General features: G+C 43.0%; 2 protein-coding genes across 14 annotated transcripts in view; one reads left to right on the plus strand and one right to left on the minus strand.

Moving 5' to 3' along the window:
* Positions 1-12,026, minus strand: part of Cacna1c (calcium voltage-gated channel subunit alpha1 C) — a 610,552-nt gene that overhangs the window by 587,490 nt on the left and 11,036 nt on the right. The gene's annotated exons all lie outside the window — the stretch shown is intronic.
* Positions 2,459-12,026, plus strand: part of Dcp1b (decapping mRNA 1B) — a 38,628-nt gene continuing 29,060 nt past the window's right edge. For 3 of the 8 annotated variants that reach the window (XM_076940418.1, XM_076940421.1, XM_076940422.1), the window contains exons 1-3: positions 2,459-2,640; positions 7,184-7,224; positions 10,974-11,101. In XM_076940418.1, the coding sequence (XP_076796533.1) occupies positions 2,491-2,640; positions 7,184-7,224; positions 10,974-11,101 (319 nt within the window). In that variant the 5' untranslated portion in view covers positions 2,459-2,490. Of the gene's footprint in view, positions 2,641-7,183; positions 7,225-10,973; positions 11,102-11,686; positions 11,750-12,026 lie in introns of all 8 variants that reach the window. The other 5 variants (XM_034511750.2, XM_034511752.2, XM_076940419.1 and 2 more) reach the window with 4 other exon arrangements.

Genomic DNA, 12,026 nt, shown 5'->3' on the forward strand with positions numbered 1-12,026 from the left:
GGCTCATGAAGGGTCTGGAGCATATAGGTTGGGAAAAAGAAAGGTATTCATCTAGGTTACTGAGGACACACGGATATCACCAATGCTGGATAAAGACTTTGTAGTGCTACTGCTTTTAGGCCACCCATGGTAAGACCGATAAGCTCATTGGCTCCCCAAGGTGAACTTTGATGGAATCAAACTTTGGTTTATCGTTGGGACCTTATGAGTAGGTTATAGACATTGTCTGTGAGACGAAGGAATTTGAGAGACAAACTGACTTTTAGAAGCATGTGACCAGAAGCACAGAAACTTAGTGGAACCAGCAGTAAGTTAGTGGGATAGCCTGGGACACTGTTTAGTCAGTTTTGTGTGGCCACTTGAAGGGAATAGAATGCTATGAGGACCAAATAATATTTAGACAACATGGTTTTGTTCTGTTTCTCAAACTACAAGTCACATTCCTTCAGTGAATCATGAAATCAACTTTAAAGAGTCAGAGTCAACATTTTTAAATAGAAAACGTGTGTGTGTATGTGTGTGTGTGTGTGTGTGTGTGTGTGTGTGTGTGTGTGTTCTCCACTATCCAACCATTTATGTATTTACTTATAACAATATCTGTGGTGGTTTATTTTAATGTCAACTGCCACAAATTACAATCACCTGAGTAGGGAGCCTCACCTGAAGAATTGTCCTGCTTGCCTTGATTCACTGGTTGACTGATATGCTAAGATTTACCTCAAGTGTGGACAATGCCTTTTAAATGCAGCCCAGATAAAACGACTGTGTGGCCAAAGGAAGATTATTCACCTTTTCCTTGCTGGCCTTCCCTATTACCACAGGGTTGGTTTGATGCTAATACTGTTATGAGAACCAGCGTTTCCAGGCTTCCACTGTTAAGTAAGGCCCAGCAGCTGCCCAGGTACCCACGTATTCAGTGCCATATTGGAACTCATGAGGCACTCAGCGTCTACCAGATTCTCAGCATCCCAAGTGTGAGACAACTGATATTACCATTTTAATGTAAACTGATTTAATAAATCACATACATGAACAAGCCCTAGCCTCACAGAGACAATGCAATTGTACAAGGGGTGCAACTTTAATGATCTGTTCGTGTAACTATAAATATTCTTTGATATATATCAAAAATTGACAAAGTACAGTTTCTTGAAGGCTAGTTATCTGAGATCCTATCAACTTTTCATATTTTGTGGCACATTGGAATCCATTGGTCCACTTTGACCTTGAATGGCTCTGCTACCTATATGTGAATTTGTGACACCATTTTATTATCTGAAAATCATTGGATAATGATTCAAAAGGAGCTGTATCTTTCAAACGTTGACAGTTTCCATTTTGAAGATTAGACTGTAATCTTTAAAAAGGGTACTTACTAATAGCACCACAGGTCTCATCTGAAGAGATTTAAGTATTGAGATATTGTCAAACTCATGGCCCATTTTTTTAAAATTAATCTCAAAAATTATCATTGGCAACAATACCTATCCCTTGTTTTTTCAGGAAAAATCTTAGTTTTGGAAAAGCCTATCCAGTATCTATCTGAATAGCCATAAATTTGTTCATCTTTCTTTCACGTTAAACTAATGCTCTATGGAAGTAAAAATAAAACCCCTGGGCTGGGTGGTGGTACATGCCAGTAATCCTAGCACTGAAGACCCCAAGGCAGGAGGAGCACAGGTTGAAGCCTACCACAAACTCTGCCTCAAGAAACAAACTCTCCAACCCCAGCAAAACCAACATTAAAAACCCCACAAATTCAAGCCAACTCAAGCACAGAACATTTTTCCAAGAGGCAAATATGACATGCAACAGCTCTGCTTTTTCCGTACTTTGTATTTTTTTCCCCACATTAACTTTAAAAGTATACCCAAAGATTGATTTTTAACAAAATTAGTACTTTGATAGAGTGACGCCTGGCTTCAGCTGCTCATCAAGTTTTCCAGGGAATGCACAGCAGCAAGAATACACTGACTAGTGGTACAGTTTGGGGACTCCCTTGGTTCTTTATCGGTGCACCGATCCTTGTGCACACGTCAAGCAAGTCTCAGCATTGTCACAGACAATCTTAACCTTGCAGGCCTCTGAGGCACTCAAAGAATCTCTCATGGATATCAGGGCGCACCCTTTAAGAATTCTCAGAGCTCCTTTTGGAGTTACTATGTTTGGGTTTGGTCATCGAAGAGCCAAAGACGAGCTATGCAAAAGGTATTGGCCGTATTCAGGAAGGAAATGCACACAGCTCAAAGGCTCCAGAAGGAAGAAATAGCAGATAAAACAGGCTTCCATGAGCAGGCCTGAGCTTCCTGTTGCCTGAGCTTCCTGTTGTCAAGGCGACGATCCTCTGCGAGAGGACCCGACCATTGATTGGCGAAGCCTAGCCAGGGTCCCCAAGTGCTGGAAAGTCTCCCAGCTGCTCTCGCTCGCTCGCTCGCTCGGCGGTCGATTGTTGGGGCTTCCTGAAGGCTGGGCAAGAGGGTGGGTGGGAAGATGGCGGCCGCGGCGGCAGGTGGCCTGCCTGGGAAGGGGCACGATATCAGCCTGGCAGCCCTGCGGCGCCACGACCCCTACATCAGTCGCATCGTGGACGTGGCCAGCCAGGTGGCTCTGTACACTTTCGGCCATCGGGCCAACGAGTGGGTGCGTGCGGACGCCGCGGCCGTGCGGAAGGCGGGGCGGGGACAGGGCGGGAGATGCTGGGCTCGCTAGGCGGGCGGGGGCCGGTCCTGGTGGAGGGCGACCTGCGCGACCCACCGGCAGGTGGGGGAAGAGGGATGCCGAAGGTGTGGCTGGCCGCTGAGAGCCGGGCACAGGCCTGGAGGACAGAAGACAGAAGCTCCCGGGCAGCGGAGGGCAAACCGGAAGCCCCAAGCTTAGATGAGCTCAGAAGTCGGAGTCAGAAATGCAGGGCAGGCACCCACCTAAGAGCAAGCTTGGAAGAATAAAGAGGAAGTGGATATGGATGGGACACCCCAGACTGGGATGTAGAAGGCCAGGGTTGGTAGCCTGACCATTTCAGAGCATTTCCAACAAGACCGAGCCCCAGCCTACAGTAACTAGATAAAGTTTAATTTTCCTCACAACTAGAATGGAATTGGAACGGGAGACAAATTAGTTCTGGCCTAGGCATTGCTTCTTATCATTTATAAACCATCCCTTTGAATATAAAAGTCTCATTTTCCCCTCTTGTGACTTTTGTCCAAATATTCATCAGTATATAACTATGGTTTTCGGGTGGGGGGGCGGTATGAAGAACACCTTGCAAAATTTCAGATTGTTTTTTGATGTGTTCGCCAAGACTGAAACAAACATCAAAATGTATGCAAAAAAAATTCTTTCATTATTGAACATATTTATGATTAAGTATGCTGTAATAAGAACGACCCAAAAAAACCATGCACACAAAAGTATGAAGAAGTTCTTGGACGTGGAGCTTGGAGCAGGAACCTTGTTCATCCCTGGCATCCCTGAAAGAGGGCCCAGAGTCTTTTCCTGTAGTTTTGTCCTGAGTTCATGTCTGTTCTAGTAGCCAAACCCAAAGGGGAAGTCTGCAGAGTTCTAATGTTAGGTTCTGAATATTCCTAGCTTGATTAACTGAGGTTATTTTTCCTGGACACCAGAGGAAATTACAATATGGGCCTTTATAAGTAAAGGGAGTTTCCTCACTGAAATGTGTGTATTCATGTGAAGATACTGTACATATAGGTGCTTTACTTCTCTAGATCAGTGGTTTTCAACCTTCCTAATGCTGGAACTCTTTAGTACAGTTCCTCGTGTTGTGGTGACCCCCAACATAAAATTGTTTTCGTTGCTACTTCTTCACTGTAATTTCCCTACTGTTATGATTGTAATGCAAATATGTTTGAAGACAGAGGTGTGCCAAGTTGCAACACCCCCCGCCCCTTGCATGTTCTCTACCTGGACTGGCCTCTGCCTGGAAATCCATGCATAATATTATAGAGGTAATTCTATTAGTATATATGGAGTAGGATCCAGTGAGAGTTAATGGTGTATGTTGACTCAGCAGGAGGCTCAATCTAGAAGATCAGAAGCTGTTGAAATGCACAGGGGAGCACTGCCCCCTGGTTAGCAGTTTTCCTAAAGCCTCTTCACAGTCCCTTGTGACAGAAACTATAGAGGTCCCTGTAGAGGTGGACCAAATACAGTGAAGGCCAGCAACAAATGTTCCATGGAAAGTGTCACACTATTATTTACAGGAGTTTTGTTTTCCTGCTTCCTGGACATGTTTTCTTCAGACAGGACATAATTCATTCAGTAAAAGGTCATTCTTTCAAAGTCCTAATCTCCTAGGCTCTGGTTGCCTGGCAAAGGAGAGAGACTTAGTTCAACAACAGAGCAGTCACTGGGGGCAATCAAGTCATCCCTGTTTTCCTGTGCTGTGTCACTCAGGTCTCTGGATGGAAGCCTTTCCCGTGTCAACCTAATAAGTATAAGAGTCTCCTTAAGAATGAAAGAGAAAGTATTGGCAAGAAGACAGGTGAGGTATAAGCAGGGCGTCCTGATTGCATTGGAAATCAACATCAGGTGTTCAGACTAGAAATGAGGAGTGACAGGTGCACAGAGAACGAGGATCAAGGGATTGTGGATACAGCGAAATGACAGAGCATGTGCTTAGCATGTAGATCCTATGCTTAGTGTGTGCACAGCCCTGGTTTAATCCCCAGAACACACACACATACTCACACAAAGGAGTCAGATGAGTTCTGCCATGACTAGAATAGGAATTTTAGAACTAAATTTACTCCTCTTTGCCAGGAAGGAATCCTTCCCCAAAATACCCAATGTGTCGATGAAAGTCTACAGCTGGTCAGACCATTTGTTCTCAGCTGGATTTGATTCCCCCCACACACCCCGGTGACGTTTGGCAATATCAGGAAACTTTGAGGGTGAAGGTGTTGGTGGCATCTGCAGAGTAGAAGCAGGGGTGTTGCCAAATGCCGTGCAGTGAGCAGGCATTATATAGTTAGTCTAGAACACGTGCAATGCAAAGCTGGAGGCATTAGAACCCCGCAAGTGCCCCCTTCTTTTCAGGTCACAGTTCTGAGTTTTCTGTGCATCACAGTTACAGTTCAGAGGTGCAGCACATCAGACCAGAGCCCGGGATGAGAGCTAGAGAGCTTTGATAATGTTAGAAGCTACAGTGGTAGCTTTGCTGCTACACATGCTGCAGAGAGAGACTGCGTCTCAAAGATGAAGTGGACTTTTGATTATTGTAACTTAGAATATTCAGTAAAGTTGAGATTGCTTTCAGTTGTTCTAGATATGTCAATGTATTTACTTCCAATAATTTCTGAAACAGTATTATTTATACTCTTCATTATTTTGGATAATGAACAATTCTGTGTGTGTGTTACCTTTATTTTCAGGGTTTAGACTAAAATACTCCAGAACTGAACTTACAAATTTAAGTCTGCCTTACTGGAAGGATCTGAGGAGAGCTAATTGCCATAGCCTAAATCTACTGATTTGTACAGAAAGGACTTTAAAAAAAGAAAGAAAAGAAATTTGGCTGCTTTTGAAAAGTCAGTCTGAGGTGCAGATCTAGCAGCAAAATACATTTCCAGAGCCCCCATTAGCTAAGCCAGAGCTCTTAAAATATGGCTTTTTTTTTCTAATTATTAAAAGATTTGAGTTGTGTAAGCCAGTTACCCTTTTAATGGAGAAGATGAGACAGGACAGTAAATGAATTATCCCAGTGTGATCGGGTAGGATCCTCATTCCAGGCCCATATTGTAATTGCTGAGCCATAATTCCTTCCCAAACAAGACTCAAGTTGGAGAATTGTTTTTGTAAGTTATAGTTAAAATTCTGATTTTGGATTATTCTAAACTAAAGTCATTAAAATTCTTGTTGCAAAGAGAAAAAAACAGTTGGGAGCAAATCAGCCTATGTGTGTTGATAACATGAAAGGTCTGATTTGCATTTTCATGAGAACAGGCCCAGGTCAAACACTGCAGAGCAGGAAACTGTTTTGGTCTTGTAGCCAAGGGGCCTTATGCTCTTAAGTCTCTGTCTCTGCCTTAGTTTCCCACCAGTGTCATTCATGGTATTAAATACTTGGCTTTTGCAGTTTCCTTTTAAGGTGTTATGTATTGCCCAAACTCTTGCCAGTTATGTGAGTTGTCTCAGAGACCTAAAGGTGTGGTTTCTGACAGGTTCCCGGGACGATACTGCTCTGTGGATACCACTCTTCAAAGACCCTATACTCAGTCACAGATGAAACAGTGTGATCATGTAGATTACTTGAGAAGACCATGCTTTCAATTCTGTGCCTTTAAAAAAAAAAAAAATGTTACTCTAATGTTACACCTTTTTCTTAAAGAGTATACCTTGCATCAGAATTACAGAGTACTTAGTTTTAAATGATTTGGTAATGGATACTATAAAATATTAGGGCCTTAAGTAGGATAATAAAATGCTGAAATTAAATTATGTAAATACCAAAAGCACATGTTAAATTCTGAATGACAATAATCTCATTACTAGTTAAGCAAAAGAGCTGCATTGTGTGTTGATGAACAGGAGCCCGGGAGCCCAAGTTCCTCCTGTCCTGGAGAAATGGAAGGAAAGCCAGAGAAGTCAGGCTCCCCTTGTAACTTCACCTCCCCCAGATTTTCCCTGGCTGATCGCGAGTCCTAACTTGGTAATATTTTTGTGTAATGTCATTTCAAGTCTTTGGCCAAAATGACTCTACAGTAGTTGATGCCAAGAAGGTGCTTGTTCACTTGAAGACTCTAGCACAGTCCTTGTCTGGGTAGTAGTCAGAGTAGTTATTGACAGATCATCTGTTCTCCTAGTGACAGGACATGGCGGTGGACACAAGAGGAGGTGAAGGGTAATGAGATCCAGATAACAGTTACTTTGATGGTAGATGGAGGAGAAGGCACACATCCACCATCTCTTTCTGATGAGATCTGGAGCACACTCCCTCTGTTCCAGCCAGGTGGGCCCCTCACACTGTGTCTAGACAAGAGAATAGTGACCAAGTAGTGCCCACTCAGCAGGCCCTGGTCATGTCAAAGACCACACCTTCCCCTTTGGTGGCCCCTCTGTTCTATACTGCCACTTTGCCTACTAGAGAGTGGGTGTGTTTCTCTGGTGTTCTGTAAGCTCATGCCTTAGAATGAGACATACAGATGGGATGTGTTTGCTTTGTTTCTAGGAGAAGACTGGCGTGGAAGGAACCTTATTTGTTTACACAAGGTAAGCATATTCTAATTTTAGAAAAATGACTTGAAATATTTTAATGTAATTTTGTTACTTCTTGAAGGGCCGTTTTATTTCCAAGAGTAACAACCAAATCCATCTGAAATTACTAATCGGCAAGAGGAATAAAATAACACATAATGTCACCTGCTATATCCTGATGATACTAATTTCAGGCTATAATTCCAACTTAAACCTTAATATTTGGTTTAGCAGAACATATCGTTTGATGCCAGTGAATTGCACACAGCTTTTGAACACCATGCACTGCCAAGAGATAAGAGGTGCACTGTTAGGAAAGCTAAATTAGTCAGCGGTTGGAAAGGGCTTTGTGGCTCACCTTCCCTCACCCTTAACTGCTTAAAAAAAGCACACCCCAGGATTGAGTCTGTCTTTCAGTCTTCCATTGTTTAGTTAATGATGTTTCAGGATTAATTTAATTAATAAGCTCATGCTTTTAGTCATTTCTTTTTCTCAGATATCATTAACATCACACATTCATGCAAACATACAGTACATATATGGTCTTAATGACTTCATTTTATTCATGCAAATTTCTTCATAAATATCTTCCCTGAATTCTGTCACCTAGTAGGAGCAAATAGATGAAATACAAAACTAGCGTAAACTCTGATTGATGTAAGTATATTTACCCACACTCAGGTTTAAGATAAATACAATATAGGATATGCCATCCCAAGGACTGGTTGCTATATAACCCTCACTGGGCTACTGTGACTGTTGAAGGCATTGTACAATGACCAGTCCTAGGTTGGGCTTCAGGACAGAAAGTCTCAACAGGAAGAAAGGCAAAAGTAGAGTCACAGAGCTCTGTATGAAGGAACAGTAAGGGGTTTATGCTGGTGTAGAGGGTTTGTATTAGCATAAGTGATGCTATTAGACAGAATGGCAGACTAAGGATTCTGAGGCTTATTTTTTAGCAGTAGGGAGTAACTGGAGGCTTATGGACATAAGGGTGCTTGATAAGCTGTGAGAAAATGCGTGGAGAGTCAGTGTGTTAGCATCACAAGGAGGCACTCATTCTAAAAGAAACTGGAGTTCGGGTGTTAAGAGGATGATTGCCTTGAAGTAGGTAGGGGATGCTAGAGTTGGGACCAGAGTAACTGAAGCTGAAATGAAAGCTACGTGGACAGAGGGTACAATGACATTGAGAAGTGGAACCTCTAGGTAAATGCCAGCATTTGAACTGAATGACAAAATTGTTGACAGAATTCAAACAGTGGCGGGAGGAGGGGCTAGGTTCCTCCTTGATGTCTTTGTGTACTTTGCAGAGCTGGGGATGTGAGGGTCTCAGGTTTACACTCTTTCCACCCAGCTACACCCTCCGCCTTTAGTCCTCAGGGGCTTGAAGTAACACTTTCCTCGGTGGTCTCGGGAATCGGGGTGATTGTTGGAGAATTTGGCATTGTCTAAAAGGACTATCAAAGAAGACAGGGTATGACCTGATGTATGATCTTAGGGTCAATAGGGGCATAAACGGCAGAACTAGGGTAACCTTAAGAACTGGGGCACAGTGGGGGAACAGTGGGGGAAAGTGGACAGGAAGGAATGCCAGGCTGCAGGCAGGGCAAGAAGTAAGTCAGTTGTTTAGGGTTGTGAATGCCCAAGAATTACTAGCATCTTATGGTCTTAATGACTCTATGTTATGTTAAGAATGTAAAATGTATAGAGAAAAACTAAAGCATACAATGTGTATTCTCTTTCATTTCTAAGAAGGAATATTTTTAGGAGAATTATGCATTAATATATGTTAATGATGATTTTAAGGTATTTTCTGCTGAATTACACAATTTTTTTGTACCCAAACTAAATACAGCTTTGTATTTTCAAGTATTGTATTTTATTTTGAAATAGCATCTTATGCAGACCAGGCTGGCCTCAAACTAACCATGTTTGAGATCACTTTGAACTTCTTCTGATCCAAGTGCTGACATTACAGCAATGCTCTAATTTTATGTAATACTGGAAATGGAACCAGGGCTACCAGGTGAACTACAGTCCACCACTCAAATCAAAGACCTCCTAACATACTCCACATTGCTAATGAAACAAGTTACACCATAAAACTGAGGAGACAATCCTTCCCTGGTTCTTAATCCTGCTCCCAGCTTTCTCTTCGAGATGATGCCTACTGCTTCCACCTTCCACCCATGTGTGCCTGCCCTTCCCATATGCACCCTTGTGCCTGCTCTGGTGATGCACCCGTGTGCCTGCTCTGGTGATGCACCCGTGTGCCTGCTCTGGTGATGCACCCGTGTGCCTGCTCTGGTGATGCACCCGTGTGCCTGCTCTGGTGATGCACCCGTGTGCCTGCTCTGGTGATGCACCTGTGTGCCTGCTCTGGTGATGCACCCGTGTGCCTGCTCTGGTGATGCACCCGTGTGCCCGCTCTGGCGAGGCCTTTTCCTGGTGTGGAACGACAGCAGTTTGAGTTGAGCCACTGAAGCCGTCTGTGGCTTTACACCTTTACTTCACTGCCAGCTAAGTGCCGGCATCTTTGTCTCTGGCCTGCAGTATAGTGCCTTGCCATTTATGCCAGGAGACCCTTTCTTGTTGAAATACTTGAAGATATCTCACACACCTTAAGGACCACTCCTTTGCCTTCCCATGTCTTTGTCTCTGAGATACAGGTCATGAAGACAGGCTACAGAATTTCTGCATTTCAGAAATTTAATGTTCAGGGCCCTCTGTCAATCTTTGGTGTGCAAATTCATCTCTTCCTCTTAAGTTTAAATAGAAATGACTGGTTTTGGAATTGAGGCTATGCCTACCAGTGCTTTTTTGTAGAATAAGCTCATCAAAGATTACCTTCCATCAATTAAAAGGTTGCAGTTTAAAAATAAAATCCCGTAAGTAGCAAGGTAGCAGTGATGTACTTTATCAGTTTAAAGTGGTTAAAAGTGAATTAAAACTAATTCTCTTCCTGATTGTTAGTGATAAGCCCAGCAGCCTAGCTTAACTTGAATGAATGAATGCTGCTCACTTTTGTTAAGTGTGAATGTCTACCTACTTGTCACCAGAAGATTCATGGTTGAATTATAATATGGCTGTCACCCCAGCACAAGCAAAGGTACACATGATATATAACAGGGGCCCTCTGTGCCTGACAGAGGGGGGTACTCAAGATTTATTGAATGGAATGAAAAATCAAATTCACTAAAGGTCATGCTTTTACTGAGAAAAGTTTCTAGTAGCTTGTCCAGACAGCCATTTGCTCTGTATTGAAGAAAGCGAGGCATCTGGCCTTTAGCCGTCACATGAACTTTGTACCTTGCCTCACAGGTTCATTGACAGAGTTGCCTCATTTTCCTGAAATCCTCAATTTCAAACTAACATTTACACTTTCGATGAAAATTATCTTTTCATAATGATGTACACTTGTTAAACTCTGAAATCCTCTGAAGGTATCTGCCAGTAAGATTTGTTTTAAAGCAGTTACCATCTTTGTCTTAAAGGAATGTACAATATAGGTAGGGATGTCTGTTATACACAAGATATATGCGGGTTCTCATAGGTTCAAAGCAATGGCTTGCAGGACAGTCTGTGGTGCATGCATACATGTTGGTACAAGATCCCAGGAGTAAGGAAATGCTGCTTTGTATGTGTACAGACTGCTGTGGCAAGCTGAATGTGCATAGCCCAGTTTACAGACATGCTAGAATGTGTCTACACTGCAGGTATGCCATGCTTAGCAATTTGTCTTTCCCCTGCTCCATGATTTCCAGGTCTGCCTCTCCAAAGCATGGATTCACTATTATGAATAGGCTCAGCATGGAAAACAGAACAGAACCCATTACTAAAGACCTGGACTTGCAGCTCCAGGACCCTTTCCTACTCTACAGAAATGGCACACGTGAGTCTCTAATACAATGCTAGTCATGTTTCTGACATCAGGTCAGATGTTGGTCCGGTGTCCTCTTGTGTTCTGCATTTAGTATCAGGGACTGAGGGGTTAGCATTTGTTAGCTTGGAAGTGGCTTTTTTCATAGAAAAGTTAACGTGAGAGTCTCCTTAAGTCATGTCTTGAGCAGCTCTTTTGCCTATAGAATGAGCCATTGATTTTAATCCTAAACAGCAATGGGGGAGGGGATGCTTGGTCAGGAGACAGGAGAGGGACACTGATGTATTCTGAACATAGAACTAATGATTTGGTTAGAAGAAGTTTTCCCTTGTGTATCACCTCTGACCAGGCACAGTGAAGAGAGATTGAAGGAGAGGGTCTGTAATTTTGAAGGACTGTCTTTTGAACATGTAGTCGTTGAAAAGCCAGAGTCCAAATGATTTTGGCCTTTTTGATTCTCTTAACTGTTAGTAATGGTGAGATTACAGAAGGTCACTAACTGGTCCTTGATGGACTTGAGATGAAGTAGCAGTGGCCTGTATAGTATTCTGCCCTCGTTTCACGCATGTGTCTTACCTGACACCTGTGTTGCACCAGAGAAAGACGAATGGAGCTGTCAGCTTCGGGGCTCCTTCATCACAGGAGCACACTGCTTGGAAGGTAAGCATGTGCGTTCTCTTAGGCTTTGGGGGTGACTTTCAGAGAGACTGCAATCTAGTAATGGTTTCTACTCTTTGAATTTCACATACAGGAAGTTGGTACTAGGGAGATGGCTCAGTGGGTAATGTGCTTACAACGTAAAGACCTGAGTTCAACACTCCAGCACACACACACCAGAAGCCAGGGATGGCCGTGCTTGCTGCTGGTCTTCCAGTTATTTAATACTGGGAGATCCAGGTTCAGTGAGAGACCCTGTCTCAAAAACTAGGGTAGTTGG

Source organism: Arvicanthis niloticus, chromosome 9, assembly GCF_011762505.2.
Source record: "Arvicanthis niloticus isolate mArvNil1 chromosome 9, mArvNil1.pat.X, whole genome shotgun sequence".
Classification (NCBI taxonomy): domain Eukaryota; kingdom Metazoa; phylum Chordata; class Mammalia; order Rodentia; family Muridae; genus Arvicanthis; species Arvicanthis niloticus.